Consider the following 25,023-nt stretch of genomic DNA (forward strand, 5'->3'; position numbering starts at 1 on the left):
TTTCTACAGCTGGATGCCCTTCCTAACGCCAACCACTCGGAGAGTGTAGTGGGTGCTTTTATGTGTCACCCGCATGAAGGCCAGTCAGGCGGTACTGGCAACGGCCATGCTCAAAATGGTGTATTTTACGTGCCACCTGCACAGGAGCCAGTCCAGCGGCACTGGCAATGACCTCGCTCGAATGTTTTCTCACACGTTACCAGCACAAGTGCCAGTAAGGCGACGCTGGTAATGAACATGCTCAAATGGTGCTACTTACATGCCACCGGCATGGAAGCCAGACAGCTGCTCTGGCAATGATCACACTCGGATACGTGCCAGTCATCGAATTTGGTTCAATTTCGGTTTCACTTGCCCCACCAGGTCTTCGCAAGCAGAGTTTAGTGTCCAATGAAGGAAAGGTTGGCATGGGTGCCAGTCACCGAATTTGGTTCGATTTCGATTTCACTTGCCTCAACAGGTCTTCACAAGCAGAGTTTAGTGTCCAATGAAGGAAAGGTACACATAAGTGGGCTGGTTACACCCCTGGCAAAGGTCACAGGTTATGGTCTTACTTGGCTTGCTGGGTCTTCTCAAGCACAGCATATTTCCAAAGGTCTCGGTCACTAGTCATTGCCTCGGTGAGGCCCGATGTTCGAAGGTCATGCTTCACCACCTCATCCCAAGTCTTCCTGGCTCTACCTCTTCCACAGGTTCCATATATATATATATATATATATATATATATATATTTCTCTTGCACTTCTCTCAGGCTGAGCAGCCATATATTTTCTTTGCAGTACCACACCTGTTTCTGTCTTCATTCCTGATCTTTCTCTCTCCGGCCGGGTAACCTTGTACTTCCTCTTCAACAAGACACCTGTATCTGTCTCACTATAACCTTTTCATCATCACCTCCTCCAATGCCTCCTCCCCTCTAAAAAGTTTTTTTCTTCCAAGTACTTGGTGACCTTGTCAGTGCAGGTGCCACTTAAAAGCATCCACTCCACACTGTAACGTGGTTGACATTTGGAAGGGTATCCAGCTGTAAAAACCTTGCCAAACTGACCTCGCCTGTGCTTGCGCCACATAAAAAGCACTACTCACCTCACCTGTGCTTGTACCACATAAAAAGCACTAAGTCCACTCTGCTGAGTGGCTGGTGTTAGGAAGGGCATCCAGCTGTAAAAATCCTGCCAAAACAGTCAAAGAAGTCCGGTGCAGGCTTTTGCCTGGCTGGCTCTTGTGGTACCATCCCACCCATGCCAGCATGGACCACGGACATTAAATTATGATGATGATGATGTATGTGTACATATATATGTATATATATATGTGTGTGTGTGTGTGTATATATACTCACACATTTATGTATACATACACACATGTGGCAGGGTAGGGGTGGAGACACATGGCAAAATTATTAGGATGTTGCACTCATGATCATAAGATTGTGGTTTCAATTCCTGGACCGAGCAATGTGTTGTCTTCTCGAGCAAAACACTTCATTTCATGTTGCTCCAGTCCTCTCAGCTGGTAAATATTGGTAATTCTGTGCCGGACTAGTGTCCTATCCATAGGCAAGAATATGATATACACCACAGGAAATGGAAATATGAGCCTATCGCTCAGGAAGGACCTTTGAACCTGCTTGATACACACACACACACACACACACACACACATCTATGTATGTACATATATAGACAAGGGTGTGCTGAAAAGTTCCTGGCTTAAAGGGTATCATGAAAGGCTTGGTTGGAGTTCTTTTACAGGACTTGGAAAAACTGAAAGACCACTGCAATAAGTGTGTGAATCAGAGAGGCGAATATGTTGAATAAAATCATAATTAATTGATTTTCCTGTGTTTTCTTTTGCCCAAAGCCAGGAACTTTTCAGCACCCCCTCCTCATAAGTATTTAGCTAAGAACAAGCTGTTGTGTTTGGCATTTGTTGATCTAGAGAAAAAACCTTCAACAGAGGACTTCACTTTCTGATATGGTGGTCCCTGAAGAAGCTAGGGATAGATGAATGGCTTGTGAAAGCAGTTCAGGCCATGTACAGGGGTGCTGTTAGTAAGGTAAGTGTTGGCCATGGGTAACAGGTAGGTGTCCACCATGTGTCTGTCCTCATCCTACTCCTATTCATCATTGTCTTTCAGATCATAACGTAGGAATTTAAGACTGGAAGCCAATAGGAATTACTATATACTGATGGTCTTGCTGTTGTAGCAGAATCTGTAACAAAATTAGAAATTCTAGATGTGGAAACAGAACCTGGAATCAAAGGGTCTTAAAGTTAACTTAGCAAAGACCAAGGTCCTAGTAAGCAAGAAATTAGACAGGACCCTTCACCCTTCTGGTAATTGGCCTTGCTCGATATGTAGGAAGGGTGTAGGCAGAAGTTCCATTCAGTGTACCTGCACAACAGATGCAGTGGAATAGTAGAAAGGTTAACAGAGACAAAAGGGTTGGATGTGGAAGATGTGCAGGAGCCATAAAGACCACAGGTACACAGGAAAGTGATTTTCTTAAATGTCCCAGTGGTTTTCTGGAAGTTGTGGATGATTTTTGCTACCTAGGTGACCTAATCAGCTGTGGGAGGAAGTTGTATAGAAAGTGTAGTTGTTAGAATAAGAATACGATGGAGAAAGTTCAGAGAGCTTTTACCTCTCTCTGAGTGAAAAAAAGGGTTGTATGATGCATGTGTATGAACTGCAATGCTGCATGGTAGTGAGATGTGGGCTATGGATGTGGAGGACATGTGAAGGCTGGATAGGAATAAAACTGGTATGCTCCACTAGATGTGCAGCATGAGTGTGCATGTGCAACAGTATTGGTGTCTTGAGAGAAATTGGGCATAAAAGAAATTATATGCAGTGTGCAAGGGAGGAGTCTGTGCTGGTTTGGTCATGTAATGCAGATGGATGAGGACAGTTGCATAAAGGAGTGCTGGTCACTTAAAGTAGAAAGAAGTTGAGAAGAGGGAGACCTAGGAAGACAAGGGACGGAGTATTGAAGACTGATATCAAAATGCTGAATCTTACAAAGGTGATAACAGAGAACCAAGATTTGTGGCACAGTGTTGTACTCAAGAAGACCTGCCCACCACAACAGAATTGAGATCCTAAAAGCAAGGTGCCATGTAAAAAACATTGGTATGGGTGTTGGTGCCACATAAAAAGCATTGGTGATGGCAGTAGGAAGGGCATCCAATTGTAGAAAATCTGTTTCAGTAGCTGCAGTAGTAGTAGTAAAACTAAAATTTATGGGAATGTTTCTTCTTTCTGAAATAGGCAAAGGAACTTACAAATGGAAAAGCTCTGGAAATATGTACGACGGAGATTGGAGTTATGATAAAAGAAATGGATTTGGAACCCTAAGTATTCTAGATGGTCATGGCGGTCTCCGGAAACAGTATGCTGGTGGATGGAAAAACAACAAAGCACATGTGAGATATAAAAAAATAAATCTGTTATAATATATGCCATAAGCAAAGTTAAGTATAGATAATGTCATAGACACACATACATGCTGGCATGGAGAATGCACATTAAATGATGATGATATACCTGTATGTATATATATATATATATATGTGTGTGTGTGTGGTGAGTTAAGTGAAAGTGAAGTAAACATGTAAAGTTAACCCTGAGCAGTACTCAAATAGTTGGGAAGTTAAACACCAACCTCATCATCCAGAGGTAGTGCCTCTGCTTTGAAAGTTAGCTATAAGAACAATTATTATCAAGGTGTTATGGAGGTAGAAAGGCAGATTAACACAGGTAGGAGTACAAAATACAGGCTCCAGAATAAAGAAAAAAATAAAATAAAACAAGAATTATGTAAAATCCTATCTCAACAGCTGTTTCGGGACAAAGATAACTTACATAATAAACATATTCATACATAGTATTTGCATGATGTCATAGTTCCAATGAAATTGTTAAAGTAAGTTAAGCATCCCTCACCAAGATCAAAGTGGCAAACATGTATTTCATAGCAACGTGTACAAGAGAGGTTTCATGAGAACAGAATGAAGTGATGAGGAAGGGGCTCAAGGAAGCTGAGGGAACAGTAAAATGGAAAGGGTGGTTAAGGGGAGATGTGAGATGATACTATTTGACAAAGACTAGACAGAGAAGATAAAGTTAATGGTTGCCTGAAGAGGTAACATTGTCAATGTAAAATGGCAGAAGGACCAATGTAGAAACCTCACTGACAAGATAAAACAGTTAAGAACAGAGACATGTGATAAATTAATCACTATGGTAAGGGAGTAGGGAGTGGTGAAAGAAATTACAATCAGTAAAAGAGAATTTTAGCTAAGACAAAGAGAAGTAACCATGATTTTATGTAATGGGCAAAAGTCCTGTAGAATTAATTGTCAACAAGCAAAGATTACATCAGAGAATTGATTTAGTGAAGAGGTCTCATTTTGGTATAATACAGTGAGTGACTCCCTGCAACATAATTTACAAATGTGATGATATGTATTGTAAGGGGTTCCTCCAAAAATTAAAGATCAGGACAAGCTGTAGGATATGCCCTGAGTTTTGAGATGTTGTATGTGAATGATGGGGTAAGTAGATTGTTTCATTGCCCTACTTGAGAGGAGTTCTTTTTTTTTTTTCTTTCTTCTGTATTCTGCATTTTCTATGCCGTATATATATATATATATATATATATATATAGCTCGAAACGTTAAAGACTTTCTCTATTCCCGAGCATTAAACTAATACATCCTTTTGTTGTTTACACCACCTGTCCTCGTCTGTTGTTGTTTTTTTCGTAAATTCTCCCATATATATATATACATCCCCACCCTATTAGTGTTTTCTGCCTTTCTACCTATATATGTGTGTGTTACTATCTCCTCCTTGTCTTGATATAGTATGATAGTTGTATGCAATTGACTATCATGCAAGCAATGCAATTTGTTTCCAATCTTCCATGGAAACATGTCTGGCCAGAGAAATATTATCTTACTGGATACAGGTGACAGTTAGTCATAGGAAGGGCATCCAGCCATAGAAAATCTGCCTCTATAAATTCCATCCGAACCATGTAAGCATTGAAAAATGAATGATGATCATGATGACAGTTTAAGAATGGGACTAAACTAGAACTAGCATTTTAACAAATAACTTATGATTTAGAGAACAAACCATTTTTTTTTTCTAAAATTTGCCTTTTATCTTCTGAAGGGAATGATGTGCCTCTGCTGCACAGAACTATCAAATTCCATACTGGTTGATACTATATATATACTTACATTATATATATATACTTACATTACTGGTTTCAAATTTTGGCATAAGGCCAGCAATTTGGGGGTAGTGGGTAAGTCAACTATACCTACCTCAGTGATCAATTGATACACAGAACATAAAGTCAGATAAAATACCGTTAAGTATTTTGCCCAACATACTAATGATCCTGCCAACTCACCGCCTTATATATATACTTACAAATATTGCCTCAGTATGGCACTTGCTTACATAAAATGCATTGTTATATCAACCAGTCATCAACCATTTGAAACAGCTGTAAAAATAAGACATGATTACATTATGTAAATTGTATACACATCTTTCCATATAAATACACTCATTACACCTGTCATCATTTATCTGTCTTTCTATTTCTGTACTCCCTCAATTTTCATTGTTTTTCTAGCCAATATTTCTACCTCTGGACTACCTCACCCTGGTGATGCTGGAGTTCAAGATTCTGATCTCTCTAAGTACTACTTAGTGACTATCTATATTACACTTAGACTAGCATTTTATCACTCATTGTTTGTGTGTGTGCATGTACATTATATAATCTTGTTAATCTACTTCTTCAGTGTTTAGCAAAAAATACAATGAATGGTATTAAATTTTCAAAATATTGGGTTATCCCATAAATAATGCATTTTTTCCATACTTTTATTTTTCAAAATTAAGATAAACAAAGTTCTTTTTTAATCTAAAATATACTCTCCTTCATTTCCTACAGTGCTCTTCCATCTATCTGGTAGACTTGCAAGATTCCCTCTTCCAAAATTCACTTATCCATAACAAAAAAATACTCCTCCAGTACTGTTCTGACCTCATCTACAGAATTCATATTTTTCTGTCCAAATGATTTTGAAAACTGCGGAATAAATGATAATCAGATGAGGCAATGTCCAACAAATATGGTGTGTGGGGCATCGTTTCCCATTGAAACTACTCCAGCCTTTGGAATGTCATCCTCACTGTATGTGGCCGAACATTATCCTGGTGGAAGAACATCTTTCGTCTTGAAACCAAAGATGGTCGTTTTTCTTCTAGCGCTGACTTAATCCACTCAAGTTGCTTGTAGATCTCCTTTTCTATCGTTTGGTTTGGGTTTACAAGTTCAAAGAGGACTAAACCTTTCATATCCCACCAAACAAATAACAACACCTTACACGGGTGAAGACCTTCTTTAGCCTGGGGTGCCGGTGTTTCTCCTTCTCCTACCCACTGCCTTCAGCGCTTAACATTTTTATAGCGAACCCATATCTCATTACCAATCACTATTCAGTCCAAAAAAGGTTTATTTGTGAGATGTGACAGCAAAGAAGAGCACACATTCACTCTCTGCACGCGATTAGGCTCGAAAAGTTTGTGAGGAACTAAATGACCCAATTAGCTGACTTTTCTGGATGGCACTCAGGTGTCGATGAATGGTTGAATGACCAAATCCAAGCTTCTCTACTAATTCCTCAGCAGTTTCCATGGGATTTTGTTCCACCAGGGTTTGCAAGACATCCTTGTCAAACTCTACAGATCTTCCAGAATGAGGTTCATCTTCCAGGCTGTAGTTTCTAGCTCGGAATTTCTGGAACCACTGTTGACACTGGCTTATGCTTATTGTCCAATTCTTATGTATTGCATTAATATTCCTCGCACTTCCCATTGCATTGTTGCCTTTATTGAACTCATAAAGCAAAATATACCAAATATGCTCCTTTGTCACTTCCATTACAGCTTTGAAAAAATAACTGTTAAAATCAAACTGCACTCTTGAAAACTTGCACTAAGAATAAGGTTAAGATAAAATTACTACTTGCTTTTATAGCAAGTTGATTCAGGTAGTTTACCCCATCCCCCTCTGACTTTTAGTACATGCATTTGAAAAACACATTATTTATGAAATGACCCAATATATTCCCATTATGCAAATTATCAACATCATCAGTGGCGCAATGCAGCAGGAGACAAACAAACAAATCACAGAAGTTCAAGGTTACACTTTCCTATATCTTAGTAGACATGACCATGACAGTGACATTAATAACAACAACAATTGCTTTATGAGTTTGTGGCTCCTTCCTGAACCACAAACTCATAAAGCCAGTTTCACAGATTCTATGGCGTGTATATATTTCCCCAGTGGACAGGACTCTGATCTATTGCAGGATTACTCATTTTTGCCAGCTGAGTAAACTGGAGCAATGAGAAATGAAGAGTTTTGCTCAAGAACACATGTTGCCAAGAATTGAAACCACAATCTTACAATTATGAGTGCGACTCTAACTACTAAACTAATCACGTGTTTACTATTAGCTAGTATAATCTCCAACTATCCCCTTGTACATAATCTACCTCCCTAGTTGGGTATTTTGTTTCCCAGTACCAACCAATTCAGTTTACAGATAATCCTATAATCATCTAATCTATGGATATACTCAGCTAGTGGAACAGAATGCTTAAATCCCTGGTTGGAGGAGTACCAGTGCATAGAAATTCATTGTTTCACAGCGTTAAAATGTGATTCATCATCATTTAACATCTGTTTAAAAACTAATAAGCTGGGGAGCTAGAATTTTCTACTCTAGTGTGTAATTAAATACCTCACATTTAAACACAATATTTGTATGTATGCATTACCCACCCAAGAAGCAATCCACAGAAGTGTAGCAATTATATCCAGGTGGTGGGGCCTTGGGGTAGACTAGTTTGTTGGGCACCTCCTGTTTGGCAGTGACTGGTGGGATGCATATATGGCTGGTGCAACCTATGATGTAGGGTCCAGATTCACACACATAACCAAGGAATTTCTGGAAGTTTTACCTGTCCTGTGACCTTTCCTGCTCCCATAGGTTCTTCTGGAGTGGATACTCGGGTGTGCACGATCCAGGTTGGGGTCAACACTAAAGGCAGTCTCAGAATCTACTGTTTCCCCAAAGCAGGTCCACACATTATGTCTAGCACACTTCAGCCTATTTGAAACAGCTATAATACTGGCCATATGTGGTGTGGATAGCTTGAATGAATTCTTGTTGAAAATTTTATGGTATCTATACTAAAGGAGAAAAGCTTTTGCAAATATCTGGAAACTGTTTCTGGGAATGTTGGTTTTGGCATTAGATGAGAAAGGTGGACTGTAACCAATTACCTATCCCCTTCTCTTCTTCTGTCTACCATCATGGTTGATAGTCTCCCCATGTGGTGGTCAAGGGTCCTCTGTTTAATGCCCTAAGGGCTCTGTTCTAGGTGCTGTGTTGTACTCCATGTGGAACCAGTGTTGCAACACATCCACTCAGTTTTCCCACAATTAGTATGCCTGGGGTCATCACTGGGCCAGATGGGCTGTGTGCTATACTGCTTGGAAGTCAGGTTATTGCTGTGGTGAGTTGTTCCACTTGACCCACTGGGGTTGGCTTACAGGTTCCAAGGTCATTTGACCCTTGTTGAGTAGGCAAGCTATTTGGTAAGTTTCCACCACTAGTACTGTGAAGATTTTCCATACCTCTACAGCCCTTCAGAGACAGTTTGAGCTTGGTGTCCAGGATAAATTTAATAATATTATCGTATCTGGTTCACATAAGAAACTTATTATAGCGTTCCACATTTTTGCAGAAAATCTGTTCATTGACAAGAAGGTTGGAGACCCTAATCAAGATATTCCTAACTATTCTATTGACAACATAATCTGGGATGGTATAATAGTCTATAGACATAATTGAGGTTCTCATTAGACTTGTGATATGAATAATATAATCCTGAATTCAGATCTGATGTAATACCTAGAAAGTTACTTTTACTACACTTATAGATGTAGAGAGATCGAATTTCTGGAAAAAAAATATGAATATGGTACACAGAAACTGAAAGAAGCCTGTTGTACACCCTTCAGCTCTACTCAATTTTTACAGTTGTTGCCTACCGCCCATACTCTATCCCATTTCCCCTATTTATTGCTCCCCATACACTCTTACAATCCCCTACCCACTCACACTTCCAGTTTCTTTGTCCCCATACTTCTACTCACCTCATATCTTGAGGGACTACCTGGATAGTTCATCACCATTATTGATCTCTTTGCAACTCCTTCTGACTCAGTCTAGCTCTCTTCCCTAAATGTGATTAGCCATGCAGCTCCTCTACAACAAAAATGCAGTCTTTGAACCCATCAAATCCTGTAAATTTCTGTAACTCAGTTTGGAACATGGACATCAAATGATACTGATGATGGTATGTATGTATGTATGTATGTATATGTGTGTGTGTGTGTATGTATGTATGTATGTATGTATGTATGTATGTGCGCAATGGCCCAGTGGTTAGGGCAGCGGACTCGTGGTTTCGATTCCCAGACCAGGCGTTACGAGTGTTTATTGAGCGAAAACACCTAAAGCTCCACGAGGCTCCAGCAGGGGATGGTGGCGAACCCTGCTGTACTCTTTCACCACAACTTTCTCTCACTCTTTCTTCCTGTTTCTGTTGTGCCTGTAATTCAAAGGGTCAGCCTTGTCACACTGTGTCACGCTGAATATCCCCGAGAACTACGTTAAGGGTACACGTGTCTGTGGAGTGCTCAGCCACTTGCACGTTAATTTCATGAGCAGGCTGTTCCGTTGATCGGATCAACTGGAACCCGCGACGTCATAAGCGACGGAATGCCAACAATGTATGTATGTATGTATGCGTGCATGTATGTATGTATGTGCATGTAAATGTGTGTATGTTTGTGTCCCCTTATCTTGACACCACGTGGTTGTTATAAATGAGTATCTCTGTAATGCAGTATTCTATGAGAACATGTCTGGCTAAGGGAAAATATTACTTTGCTTGGAAACAAGTGAGGGTTGATGAAAGGAAAGGCATCTGGCCATAGAAAATCTGCCACAATAAACTCTATCCAGCCCACTGCATGGACTGGATAGTGAACATTAGAAATGATGACAACAACAAGGATTATTTCCAAGTATATTCTTCATGATGAGTGATAGAATTTTTGTAACTGTAATTTTCATAATCTTTATAATTAAAACTTATTATTAAGAAACTGAATTAAAATAATTTAATTTAATTTTAAAATGTTATTTTGTTTTTGTGTGTAAGCTGTTAATGGTAACTATCTAAAAATCTATGTAAATAGTTCACTGTCTTTTATCTTTTTCTTTTTCATTTCTCTTTCTCAGGGATATGGTTCCCATTTTTACAATTCAGATGAATATTATGAAGGTGAATGGTATTGTGACAAAAGGAGTGGCTGGGGTCGGATGTATTATGCTGATGGCAGTATTTATGAAGGAGAATGGTATGATGACATGAGAAATGGACAAGGCATGTTACGGTTAGGTGAGATGGTTTTTCTCTAAAATATTTGACAATATAGGCATAGGCATGGCTGTGTGGTAAGAAGTTTTCTTCCCAACCACATGGTTCTGGGTTCACTACCACTGCCTAGTACCATAGGCAAGTTTTTTTTTTTTTTACTATAGCTCCAGGCCAACCAAAGATGAAACCTATGAAAACCCATAAGTTGTGTGAGTTTATTATGTATATATACATTACTCCTCTGTACTTTAGAGTACATTGATGATATATATACATACACTCACAAGGCTTGGGTTGGCCCAAGGCTATAGTAGAAGACACTTGCCTAAGGTGCCACACAGTGGAACTGAACCTGGAACCACATATATGCACAGACACTTCACACATACAAGGAGGTACCCAAAAAAACCCCGGAATTTTTGCAGTATTATTTAATTCACTCAGTTTTACATGTTTATACTTTTACCACATTCAAAGTATTCTCCATTTGAAGCAATGCATCTGTCCAGACGCATTTTCCACTGTTCAAAGCAGTCCTGGAACACTTGCAAAGTGATGCTTTTTTGCACCTCCATCATTCTTTTTCTTCATCTCTTCCACATCTGCAAATTCTGTAGCACCAGCTTTCATCACCAGTGACGACCTTCAAAAAAAAAAAGGTCCATATCAACTTCCAACTATTCTTTCAGTTCAAGACACATATTCAGTTATGACTGCTTTTGATCTTCCATGAGCAAGCAAGTCACAAATTTTGCTGCAACTCTTTTCATTTGCAATTCCTTGCTCAAAATTCATTGGTAGGAGCTCCAGGACACACCAGTCATATCAACAAGTTTGTCAACTGTTCAGTAACAGTCCTCCAAGATCAGTTCGTGAATTTTCATGATGTTTTCATTCCTTCAGTAGGTCAACAGTCGCCCTGAATAAGGTTGGTGTTCAAGCAAAAAGTGCCCATTCCTAAAGCATGGAAACCATTCATAAATTTGTGTTTTGCTCATGGCAGCAGCCTTGTATGCTGTTTGAAGCATGACAACTGTTTCAGCTGCCGTTTTCTCCAGCAGAAAACAGAATTTTATGGAAGCACACTGTTCCTTCGTTTCAGCCATTGCAAAAATTGACAAACAGGGGAGAAGTACTGCAAAACAAAGATGCACCACATAGCAGTATGACTTAACTGAACAATGCTGGTCAGCAGACTGATGCCTGAGGATCACACCAAATGGATTCTAGCGGTGGAAGCCTGAACTACAATGAGTTTGTCCCTCAGAGGTCATTTCTGGTTACTTTTGGGTACCCCTTCATACATGCACATAAACACATATACTCTACACATACACAACACATACACATTCAAGCACCCACACTCATCCAAACACACACATATGCATGTGCACACACACACATACATATGCACACTGCACACACACACACACAAATATTTTTATTTTCAAGAATCTTGTCCAAATAATTCTTTCATTTTCAAGACATTTAGTTGGTACTGTAGTTGTTGTTCCATGATGGCAGTGACTGGCTAAAAGCTTGGATCAAAGCCATTCAAGCCTTGACCATCTTTTCTTATTTCTTTAACACAGTTGACTAACATTATCCGGTGTATTATCCCTTTTTTAAAGACAGGAGGATACAATTGGGTATCACTTCTAGCAGGTCAAATGACTACATAAAGTTCCTAACCTAGGGTGTTTGCATTGCCAGAGGATCTGAGATGATAGTCTGAGGTGTACGACAAAGAACAAAGTATATACTGTATTATAATTACTTTCTAGAATAAAATTACTAACTCACTCTTTGGAATACTTTTATTCTACCAAGCACACCAAGAACTTTAAATGTAGGTTTAAAAGATTAGGACCAATGACTGTATCTTTAAGACAACATCCTTGTGTGAATATGGATTCAATTGTCATTTATTAATCAAGACAAAATCTAAAAATATCCTGAATCCACAGTCAAGCCTAAAAAAGATCCATGATTTGATAAAATCAGAATTTATAAGCCAAAACAAAGAAGTCATTGAATTTATCTTCACAATTGAGATTGATTTTACTGTTTAACATATTTTTTTTACTAATTGATCAATTTACATTTACATTTTATGCACTGTATCCACAGCTTATTTTATTTTTCTTCATTTTTTTCAGTGATATTAGTTTTGTAATAAAATATTTCCTAGAGGTATAAGGGATTGAAATGGTTGGTAACCACTGTTACAGAATATTTGTAATTGTCTTAAGATCTCTCTAGATCATGATTATCAGAGAAGTTTTCTAAATATTCTGAATGTTCTACAATGTTGTGGTCCTTGTTGTTATTGTTAATTAACTCTAAATTTGTCAGGTCTTCTATTTATTGTTTTGTAGCAAATGAAAACCGTTATGAAGGTTTGTGGCAAAAAGACATGAAAAACGGCCGAGGAAAGTTCTTCTTTCTTGACTCTGGCCAATTGTATGAAGGTGTTTGGGTTGATGACATACCAAAATGTGGAACAATGATTGATTTCAGTAGAGACAGTGCTCCTTACCCTACTAAATATCCTATACCTCAGGTAATATTTTATATTTAATATTCCATCATATAATATATTTTTTGATAGCCTATATGACATATGACCATATGTCATTTAACTACCAAAAGGCAGGTTAGATTTTAGCTATAGTTTTGCCTGCAACAGAAAGGATTATACAAGAAACACCTTGGGTGCTTTTAGTAGTGTCCTTTCTCTTGCAAACATTTGAGACACATCATTTGTTTGAAGATACTTCCCTCCCTCCCTCCCTCCCTCACACATAGTTTTGGAAGTTCTCCTGTAGTCATGCACTGTCTTCCTATCTAACTAAAATATAAAATATAATTACCAACCATCTTGTGAACAAAAAAAAACAAACTAACAACCACATGATTTATTTTCATATATCATCATTATGATCATCATTATTACCACCAACAACAACATTTAATGTCCGTTTTCCATGCTAGCATGGGTTGTATCGCTTAACATGAACCAGCAAGGCTTGAAATCACACCAGGTTCCATAGTCTGTTTTGGCTTGGTTTCTACAGCTGGATGCTCTTCCTAATGCCAACCGCTTTATGGAGTATACTGGGTGTTTTTTATGTAGCACCATCACCATTGCTTTTTACGTGACACTATTACCTGTGATTTTTACATGGCACCATCACCATTGCTTTTTACGTGACACCATTACCTGTGATTTTTACATGGCACCAGCACCTACTTTTTATGTGGCACCTTGGTTTTGGGATCTCAGTTCTGTTATGGTGAGTAGGTCTAATTGTTAATTTATGTTATATTTGTTGTTATACTCTTTTTGTTGGTATACTTTATATTTATTTGCATATGTGATATCTTTTGATATACTTTTTTGGCATAGGGCTCCATCTGTGTCTCACATTTTGGGTCAGTGGCTTCTTGTTAGATTGTAGAGTTGTGTGTGCATGGAACTGTTGCTGATCGACATTCTAGCACATCCAGTTTGCCTCAAAGCTTAGTTTTGTTCTGTATTCTTTCTTCTATACATTAACAACCTAGTTATTACTGTCACTTCCAATAATGCTTACTCTTGTGCAGATAATAAACACTTTTCACCAATATGTTCTGCTTTTCTTAAAGATGGAAGGTGATCTTGGATATTACTTCTAGCAGGTCAATTGGTTACACACTGCAAGGGTCCCCAGCTTTGGCTTGTTTGCACCTCAATGTGAGATGGTATTACAGGGAATGCAACAAAGGGAAAATTCCCAATTATCTGAAGCAAAACAAAAAAACAAACAACATATCGGGTTGAGACACCACATACCAAACCAACACTACCTACATGTGCATAAATTTCAAAACTTATATTCTCCAATGGGATCATGTCAATCTTGTTTTCTTCAACAGCACAAAGACATAATCACTATACATATACAACACCCACCCTTAAACATGAGCAACACACAACTGAAAACATCAAAATTACTATAGAACAAAAAATGGACTATATACCTGTTGTAATTTGGTTATCTATAGTCCAATGATATTTCGGAATTACAATTCCTTCTTCAGATCTTCTTTACTGGAGTCTCTGCTATAAACTGTTTTCTGCTATGTTTCAATCTCGTGTGTGTTGTGTTGAGTAGACCTCACGCACTTCTCATGGGGAATTCCGGAAGAAGCTTCGTGAGACCACTACTGAGACGCTTCCAAAAAAAAGAAAACCGTTGGAACACAGTTTATAGCAGAGACTCCAGCAAAGAAGATCTGAAGAAGGAATTGTAATTCTGAAATATCATCGGACTATAGATAACCAAATTACAACAGGTATATAGTCCATTTTTTGTTCTATAGTGCATTGTTGTACCATTCTAAACTTTTTATTCTTTACAAACAATACACAATGCTTCAAGCGAACTACAATACTCTCCTAACAGAATTACTACAAATGCTAGAGTTCCACTGTCACTGAGGATCATGCATCATCAAATATATATTTAAACTACATGACAAATGCTGACCTTCTTGTTTAGATCCAGAAAATACTTCAACTCTTAACAACTACTAAACACCTATTACAATGACCACAAGGTTCTAGAAATGGGAATAATGATCTTCCTGTGTTGGTCTCACCTTCGTTAGGTAGGAAGACAGTGCATGATTCTAGAACGTTAAGAATATTGACAAATGAAAATATTAAAAAAATTTCTCTAATAATCATGATATAGAATGATTCTAAATCAATTATAAATATTCTGTAACAGTGGTGTTTAGTAGGCACTATGGCTGCCTTTAGTACGGGTATCCTTTCTGTTACAAGATGCAAGATTCTAGATCATTTAGGATATTTAGAATGTTTGCAACAGAAAGGATACTACTAAAGGCACTCAAAGTGCCTACTAAATGCCACTGTTACACAATATTGGTAATTGACATAAAATCACTCTATATCATGATTATTAGAGAAATTTTCTAAATATTCTTTTCTACTCTAGGCACAAGGCCCGAAATTTTGTGGGAGGGAGCCAGTCGATTAGATCAATGCCAGTATGCAACTGGTACTTAATTTATTGACCCCGAAAGGATGAAAGGCAAAGTCGACCTTGGCAGAATTTGAACTCAGAGCATAAAGCAGACAAAATACTGCTAAGTATTTCGCCCGGCATGCTACCATTTCTGCCAGCTCACCACCTTCTAAATATTTTCATTTGTAAATACTCTAAATGTTCTAGAATCATGCACTGTCTTCCTACCTGACTAAGGTGAGACTAACACAGGAAGACTATTACTCCCATTTCTGAGCGTGCACTGTTGCTACACTCAATAGCCATCCTAGACCATACTCTGTAAAGTTCACCCAACTTATTAGCATGAAATCACAAGCCACCTCACTCCAACCTTTGGCCCACAGATGTCCTGTTTCCTTCACTATAATGGCCTCTGCTCCTCAGAGCTGGCTGGTCTCATACAACCTCCATTCAAACACTTTTGATTCATTTATCTTTCCTCTTCTAGTTATCCATAATGTATCTACCCCAACTCTGCTCACAGGCCCTACCCAGACCAGTATATCCAGTGCTTTTATCCAGAACATCTGTCCTCTGGAAATCCACTCCTGCTCATACTTTTGCTATACTTTTACCTTGCAACTAACTATTCAAGAGTAACATTATTTATGTCAATCTCACCAGTCAAAGATGATCTGTGAAGACATAGTCAGTCCTTCTTCCATACTAAACAAATATTAAAAAAAACTGCATCTGTGAGCTGCATCTTGAAATTTATGACTCGTGTTGAGTAGTGAATAAGATCTGTCTACCATTGTCCAACCCATGTCAGCATGGAAAACAGAAACTAAATGATGATAATAATAAACAATTTTATTGTAACTAGTCTCTAAAGATCAATCTGGTATATATTTCCAGTGCCTAGGTGGACTGTGTCAATGTAGAATATAGTGTTGTGTATAGAAACACAACAGAGAAGATGAGAAATAAACCTTCACGGGGTTAAGGCACCAGTCTATCACAGGTTAAGTGGAATGTGGTAATGTAGAATCAAGTGTGGTTATATTTTGTTTGTAGTGGCGCGAAATTATAGCTGCCATTGAGGAAGTACTATTCTGCGCAAGGGACTTCACCATTGGAAGCCCCTCGAGTGCGCATGCGTAGTAAAACTAGTACTTAAAGAGTTGGTTTCACTTTGTAAGTGAGTTGAGCGAGAGACTTTCTACGTGACAACACCTCGCTCCTCATTGAAGCACTCTTCACCACGATGCCTTCGATGGTGATAGCTACTTGCTTCTCTGGCAGGCATCAAGGAAGCTCTTAACTTTCCAATACCAACTACAACTTAATCAGTGGCTGCTAAGCTGAGTGACACAGGATTTATATAACCAAGCATCATCAAAAATAAAACTTATTTTTATTATGTTGTTAAATTGTTCTACTGTTTCTTCATATATAATTATGTTGAAAGGTGATAGTGAGAGACTAATGTCTCTATTACAACTATCAACTTTTACATGTTAAAATAAAATTATTAAAGTTGTTAATAATAATATAATAATAATAATAATAATAATAATATTGTCTGTTTGTTATACTTTTGCAGGTTGAAGTGAAAAATTCCGATTCCATTCTTATTGCTTCTGAAAAAAGCTTTCTACCCGAATATGAATAACACTGAGGACATTTTCTTATTTATACTGTAATTTAAACATCACATTAAAACTGCATGTACACACACACACACGTGCGTGCACATGTGCACGTACACACATACATACACACTCACACATCTGAATATACAAATAAGAAATAAAAGTACTCAATACAAATGAGTATATATATATATCTTTATATATAAAACATGTTTAGTGATCTGCTAAAATGCATGATAAGTTACCAAACAATTTGGGGCTTAATATTTGATTCACATTATACTCCCATATTCCTAAAATGCATTCTGGCATGAATCAAGTGGCATGAATCTGGATTCAGGTTATAATGTAGAAAAAGAAGCCACATATGGTGGAAATAATAACAGAAAAATAATGATTGGTATTTTAAGTTTGTCATTACAGTTGTTTAAATGGTCCTAACAAATCAAACCATATCCTCAGATGAAGTTATTGAAATATTTTGATATTTATCTTGTGTGTGTGTGTGTGCATTTATGTGTATGTGTGTGTGTGCATTTATGTGTGTATGTGTGTGTGTATATATATTCATGATTACTACATTTATCCTTGTGTAATCTATGCACTGATATATGATTCACATTTTTTGATTATGGCTGTTGAAGTTCATGGAAAAATCCAAAGTATGAGCCACAATATTCTGAAACTTTTATTTAGTATTACAATACATAGACAAAAAGGAAAGAAGTATTTAGTCAGATTTATTGTAAATGCTGTTTAAAATACCTTGAAGAAATTCACACATCCCGAACCAAACAAAAAGCCAACTTACAAGTGACCTTTGAACTTGATACCAGTTAAAAGTTAAATATTTTATCTTTACTGGCAAACATATGGAATTACTGCTGTCAGCCTTGAATAAGGAGGGATGTAAAAAGATGTAAGGCAGAATTTAAACACTATTATACTTTTGTTTAAATGCTTTCATTATTTAATTCTTTTGTTGTTTTTTTTTCCAAGATAAAGTGACCGTTGCCAGTACCGCCTGACTGGCCTTCGTAGGATTTTCGAGCGAGATCGTTGCCAGTGCCCCTGGACTGGCTCTTGTGCGGGTGGCACATAAAAGACACCATTTTGAGCATAGCCGTTGCCAGTACCGCCTGACTGGCCTTCATGCGGGTGACACGTAAAAGCACCCACTACACTCTCTGAGTGGTTGGCGTTAGGAAGGGCATCCAGCTGTAGAAACTCTGCCAAATTAGATTGGAGCCTGGTGTTGCCATCCGGTTTCACCAGTCCTCAGTCAAATCGTCCAACCCATGCTAGCATGGAAAGCGGACGTTAAACGATGATGATGATGATGATGATGATGATGATGAATGATGGATTATTATAACAATCATAGCATTTCATGAACAGAAGCATTTATTTATTTCAATTTATGCATACATTTTTTAATAATGACAATATCTAAGTATTATGTTTTGATTTTTTTTCAATTTAAACTTCTCATTAAATACCTAAAATAATATTGTTGATACAAAGTGTTACATTCTGGCCTTCCATACTTAAGGCTGACAGCATTAATTCTACATTATTTATCTTTCTGCTAATTGTATTGAACATATTGCCACTAGTACAGAAAAATATAACAACATTATAGTGATTTTAATTCTTCATTACACATCATTTAACTTAGTTCTGGTTATGCCTTCCTAAATATTGTGAAACACTCGGCAGAGATTAAAAAATGGGCAAAACTCGACTTTCATGCATAATGTCTCTGTCATTCCCATCCCCACCACTAATATTTTGGTTTAAAAAATGTAGAGAATGATGATTGTTTCAGCTTACCAGATAGCCATTTCACATCAAGCCTGATTGTTCTGATTTACTTTCATCCCCGCATGTGCACACACACATACATTGTTTACTCTTTAAATAATAAACCTGTGCTTTGAATTCAACACTGGAAACTTTCTAGAGCTATATTTGATCCTCGTGCTGTATGCTCTTACTGACTTTTTTTTTTTTTATCACATATCTTGGTAGAAATACTCAGCCAGAACTCAAATTAACAGCCAGAGTCCTAACAACAAATAAACAATCATCATCATCATTACCACTATTTTACATTGAAAATATTAACAGTTAACACTAATGTATCTATTCTTAGTATGTTCTGGCAGATTCAGCTATGAATATCTGATCACTTGGTTTTGTGTCTCCAGTGCTCATAACACCAATACTCTTTTTTTTTTTTACTCTTTTACTTGTTTCAGTCATTTGACTGCGGCCATGCTGTAACACTGCCTTTAGTCGAGCAAATCAACCCCAGGACTTATTCTTTCTAAGCCTAGTACTTATTCTATTGGTCTCTTTTGCCGAATCGCTAAGTGACGGGGACATAAACACGCCAGCATCGGTTGTCAAGCAATGCTAGGGAGACAAACACAAACATACACACACACATCACATACATATATATATATATATATATATATATATATATATATATATATATATATATAAGTTCAAAAAAGCAATAACAAAAAAACAACAAAGTGAGGACGTGATACGGATAGTGTTATTGGACGCTCGGGAAAGGAAAGAGAGTGTATGACGTTTCGGGCGTAGCCCTTCGTCGGAAAGATGGAAAGTTCGGAGAATGGAAAAACGGAGAAAGAGGAAAATGGTACCGATGCCCACGAGGTTACATTGTGAAAAGACCGGAAGAGGAGGTGGTGGGGGAAAAGTTCTTTCTAAGACAGGAGAGTGAAAAAGGGAGATGAATATCTGTGCATGCGCGAGGACGGGCTTCTTTCAGTTTCCGTCTACCAAATCCACGCACAAGGCTTTGGTCGGCCCGAGGCTCTAGTAGAAGACACTTGCCCAAGGTGCCATGCAGTGGGACTGAACCCGGAACCATGTGGTTGGTAAGCAAGCTACTTACCACACAGCCACTCCTGCGCCAATGTAAGGAGTCTTTGAGATAACACAATATTTCAACCTTATTGAGTATCTTCTCACTCAAAGCTACCCTGGCCTGATGAATCTAGCAAGAGTACAGTATCTTATTTATAGAAATCAACCAAAAAAAAAAAAAAAAAAGAATTAAAGAACACTCATTGCCTAAATGGAGATGTTCTCTGCTGATGAGAAACAACAGTAATCATATTCACATTCAAATTTGCCAGAACGTTTTTTGAGAATAAATAGATATGTTATTGTTTGGATTGTTACTGCTTTGCATACTCTTCATATATTATTAGCTGTTTGGCAAACATCAGCATGCCTCAGCAATTTTCTGTAAGCTAGAGTCTCTTGTTTATAGTGCTGTGTATTATAAACAAGAGCCTGTGTTGATTTCTGTAAACAAGGGCTTGTACTCTCTTGTTAAATTCATTGAACCAGGGTGGCTTTGACTGAGGAAACATAGAACGGGATTGAAACACCATCTCAAAGTTCTCTTACATCAATGAATCACACATCATCTTTTAGAGGTTCTCCAATGACAAAATACAACAGTGATCTGATATTCACCTTCAAATTTATCAATGTATTAAGAATGAATAGGTACGTTATTGTTAACTGCTAACATTTTCAATGTAAAATGTTATTGAGACATTATATACAACACTTTAGGATTAGAATTAACAACAGGTTTGCTAACAGAGCCATATAACTATTGCTTGCTGGATTACTTCATTATCAACTAAAGTGCAGGGTGACTGTCAGAGCTTCTCTATAAAACAAAGTATTTGAATTTATTTCTTTATTAATTTTTTTTATTTCTATAAGTTCATTTGTTGATTAGTGCAACAGCACAGTAGATTAAACTTCATATATATATATATAGGTGCAGGAGTGGGTGTGTGGTAAGAAGTTTGCTTCCCAATCACATGGCTCCAGGGGCAAATGTCTTCTACTATAGCCTCAGGCCGACCAAAGCCTTGTGAGTGGATTTGGTAGATGGAAACTGAAATATCTGAAATATATATATGTATGTTTGTATATGTATGTGTCTGTGTTTGTCCCCCCAACATCACTTAACAACCGATGCTGATGTGTTTACGTCCCTGTAACCTGGCAGTTCGGCAAAATAGACTGATAGAATAAGTACTAGGCTAACACAGAATAAGTTCTGGGATTGATTTGCTTCACTTAAAAGTGGTGCTCCAGCATGGCCACAGTCAAATGACTGTAAAGAATAAAAGAGTATATACTTAAAAGAATATATACATAGCTAGATATATGAGGGGTTACTGAAAAGTTCCTGGCTTTGGGTCAAAGAGAGTACACGAGGATCAGTTAATTATGATTTTATTCTGCATATTCCTCTCTTAGAAAAACTGAAGGACTGCTGCAATATGTGTGTGAATCTAGGCCCTGTTAAAGAACTCGGAAGGTTGGACCTCCGACTATGCCTTTCATGATACCCTTAAAGCCAGGAATCTTTCAGCCCCCACCCCCTTATATTTTCCCTTTTTTCCTCAAACTGGTGTATATAGAGTTTAAGATATTGCTTTCCACTCCCATTAAATGAAGGGCTTCTTCATTCTTCCATCTTGCAACTTACTTGGTGATCTCACTAGTGTTAGTGGTGCAAAAAAAAAATAAATGAATAAATAAATAAGTACCCACTACACACTGTAAGGTGTTTGATGTTAAGAAGGGCATTCAACCATAGAAAATATGCCAAAACTGACAATGGAGTTCAGTCCATCCCATGCGTGCATGTAACATGGATGTTAAATGATGATAGTGATGAGGATGATCTCTCTCTTCTGCTTCCCCCCCCCCTCTCTCTGTCTCCCTATATATATATATATATATCATATGTAGGTTATCTCTACAGATTTTCTATAGAAATTATAGCCAGCACTGATTTATTAAAATGTTTCATATACAAATATGTATACATAGGCGCAGGAGTGGCTGTGTGGTAAGTAGCTTGCTTACCAACTACATGGTTCTGGGTTCAGTTCCACTGCGTGGCACCTTGGGCAAGTGTCTTCTACTATAGCCTTGGGCCGACCAAAGCCTTGTGAGTGGATTTGGTAGACGGAAACTGAAAGAAGCCCGTCGTATATATGTATATGTATATATATATGTGAGTGTGTGTGTATATGTTTGTGAGTCTGTGTTTGTCCCCCCACCATCGCTTGACAACCGATGATGGTGTATTTACATCTCCGTAACTTAGCGGTTCGGCAAAAGAGACCAATAGAATAAGTACTAGGCTTCCAAAGAATAAGTCCTGGGGTCGATTTGCTCGACTAAAGGCAGTGCTCCAGCATGGCCACAGTCAAATGACTGAAAGAAGTAAAAGAGTAACATAAACGATGCAATCAAAGATAGAAAAATAAATAATGGATGTAATATGCAGGCACGATCCCAGGAATTTTTTGAAGGGAGGGCACAAGGCCAGAAGGGAATACAATTCCAGGAGAAAAGGGCATTATAACATTATTTAGAAGGGTGCACTTCTTTTTTTGAGTGGGGCACATACACCTCAGTCCCCTACCCCTTGGGTCCATCCAATATGCATATGATTTAGGAGTTCTTACTCCTTCTTTTGCACCACATCCAACCCATTAACCATCCATGAACTCATTGCTTAAATAGCCACTAAATATAGCAGTGTAACATTATTGGATATACCTGTTTTGCATATTTATGGCAGCTGATGCGTACTTATTAATTACTTGTAAGGACACCATATTTTGTTGTGCAACCAGTTTTCTTTCCACTTGCACTCTACATCTGATTCCTTTTATAACCAGTTTTCCTCTCAATTCATTTGTGTTCTGTTGTTCATACACACAAACATTACACATCCAACAGAACTTACTCACCTCATTTCTTTCCAGCTTTTGCGTATCATCTACATCCAGTGACCATGTTTCTTTACTATGCAACATAACACTTTATACACAAATGTCATGCAATCTACCTTTTTTGGGGGGATAGGCAGCTGTTGAGAACAGATACATAGACAGAGTCCTGGTATATACTAGATTCTGGCCACCAGGCAGGGTATAGAAAGTGTCTTGGGGTTGCACAAGTTCCAGTAGAGTTTGAGCTGTTTCTTTTAGGAGTTGGTTGCCAACTCAAGGCAGGAGACCTTTTTACCATTTTTCATTCTGTGAAATTGGGCGATGATGGACACTCATCCATATGCTAAATTCCTTGCTTAGCTTGCTGCTAATTTTCACCTTACTGATAGCGTTTCTATACATGATTTGCACTGTTCTAAAAAGCAATTCATTTATACAGTTTTTAGCCACTCACCACTACAGAATGTAGTATTCTGTTAAAAACCATTGCCAGATCAACAAACTCAATCATGGAATTGTGTTTACAAGTATTTCTATTCACAAAATAAATTTACAGACAAATTTTTTTTTTTAAATGAGAGAAATCAGTACCTGATGTAGAGTAAATTTATTTCATATTGATTTATGGCTCAGGCCATTTTACATCTCATTACTCAGAGTTTCATGCTCAGAAGCAATCCTCAGGCATGAATATTAGTGGATATACTCTACTATATGTGGATGATACAGAAGGAACATGATGACTTGTTACAGTCTTCTTGTTAATTTCATTCAGTTTATGATTTGGTAAACTTTACGTAAAGTGACAATCTGTGCAATCCGATGATTAATTCAATTCAAGTGTTTCTGTTATGATTACAAAGGTGAAATGTATTTTCATGATGACATTTAGATAACAATTCCTGATTTGAATGTTTGCCAAGCTATGTGTAGTGACTGAAGAAGAAACATAATCATTTAAAATCTCATGGGCTATTTTATCCAACAACAAACACCATTCATGGAGGGACTTCTTGCAAGACCTGTACCAAGAAAATATTCCAGGTGTTTACTAAAACATTAAACATTTTAAACAAGAAATTCAAATCAGTTTCATATGGACATTGTGCATGTGTGAGTGAGTGAGTTGTGTGTGTGCGTGCATGTATGTGCATATGTGTGAATGAAAGTATTTGTGAATACATGTGTGTATGCATTTATGTGTGTGTGTGTGTATATATATATATATATATATATATAAATGTGTATGCCTGTATGTATTTATGTTGAGAGTGTTGCTTAGTGAATACTGAAAAGGCTATGTGTGACTGAAAGGCTTAAGACTGCTGTTCAAGTTCCCTATGGAAGATGAAGCTAGAATTGATTGATTTAGGTTACAGCTAAGTGTTCACTAGTGTGTTAATCTATGTGCTTATGTATGAAAGAGAGAGCATGGATATGTGCCTAGATTTTATTTCAGAATCTGTCAATGTCCTACATAAAATATTTGAGACCTAAAAGCACTGTACGGAGTTAGAGTGGAAAATATTTTTTAATATAAAGGGTCAATTAAAGAAGATAAGATCCTTTAGGAGTGCAACTGTGAGAGAAAAATAAAGAATCTTTATTTATAAAAGTTCATAAGTTTTCAACTTATAGTAAATTACTGTTTGGGATTTAGGCCTTCTTTTCCTATGGGTTTTTAGAGACTTTGGTAGAAGACAATTTAATTTCAAATTTGAATATGTGTGAAATTTTACCCATGGTGAAAGGGTTTTCCAGCACCAGTCTAAAGACTAAGTGCATGAAATCCCAGAGTCATTTGAAAAGTGGTCTTGATTGATATGTGGAAAGGGAACAAGTAGGAACTCAAACAGTGCACTGGATATAAATAATGAGTACATAGATAGTGTGATGGGAATTCTGGTAGACTGAGAACATTGACTCCAGATGTACAGGTGTAGTTAGCAGTGAAAATGCCTGTATACTGCACA

The 25,023-nt window shown here is 37.6% G+C and overlaps 2 protein-coding genes across 3 annotated transcripts in view; one reads left to right on the plus strand and one right to left on the minus strand.

Annotated features, from left to right (window-relative positions):
- The window catches only part of LOC106870286 (MORN repeat-containing protein 3), a 21,308-nt gene extending 2,131 nt beyond the window's left edge, over window positions 1–19,177 (plus strand). The window contains exons 2-5 of one of the 2 annotated variants that reach the window (XR_016244753.1): window positions 3,275–3,429; window positions 10,420–10,579; window positions 12,937–13,854; window positions 17,183–19,177. Coding sequence is in view for 1 of the 2 variants with exons in the window: in XM_014916306.3 (XP_014771792.1) it covers window positions 3,275–3,429; window positions 10,420–10,579; window positions 12,937–13,121; window positions 17,183–17,251 (569 nt within the window). In the remaining variant the exon portion in view is untranslated. The remainder of the gene's footprint in view (window positions 1–3,274; window positions 3,430–10,419; window positions 10,580–12,936; window positions 13,855–17,182) is intronic. The other variant, XM_014916306.3, reaches the window with a different exon arrangement.
- Window positions 19,178–23,640: 4,463 nt separating this feature from the next.
- The window catches only part of LOC106870287 (uncharacterized), a 157,562-nt gene continuing 156,179 nt past the window's right edge, over window positions 23,641–25,023 (minus strand). The window contains exon 11 of the mRNA XM_014916308.3: window positions 23,641–24,072. The gene's annotated coding sequence lies outside the window, so the exon portion shown is untranslated. The remainder of the gene's footprint in view (window positions 24,073–25,023) is intronic.

The sequence above is a fragment of the Octopus bimaculoides genome, chromosome Z, assembly GCF_046866305.1.
Source record: "Octopus bimaculoides isolate indiv1 chromosome Z, ASM4686630v1, whole genome shotgun sequence".
NCBI lineage: Eukaryota > Metazoa > Mollusca > Cephalopoda > Octopoda > Octopodidae > Octopus > Octopus bimaculoides.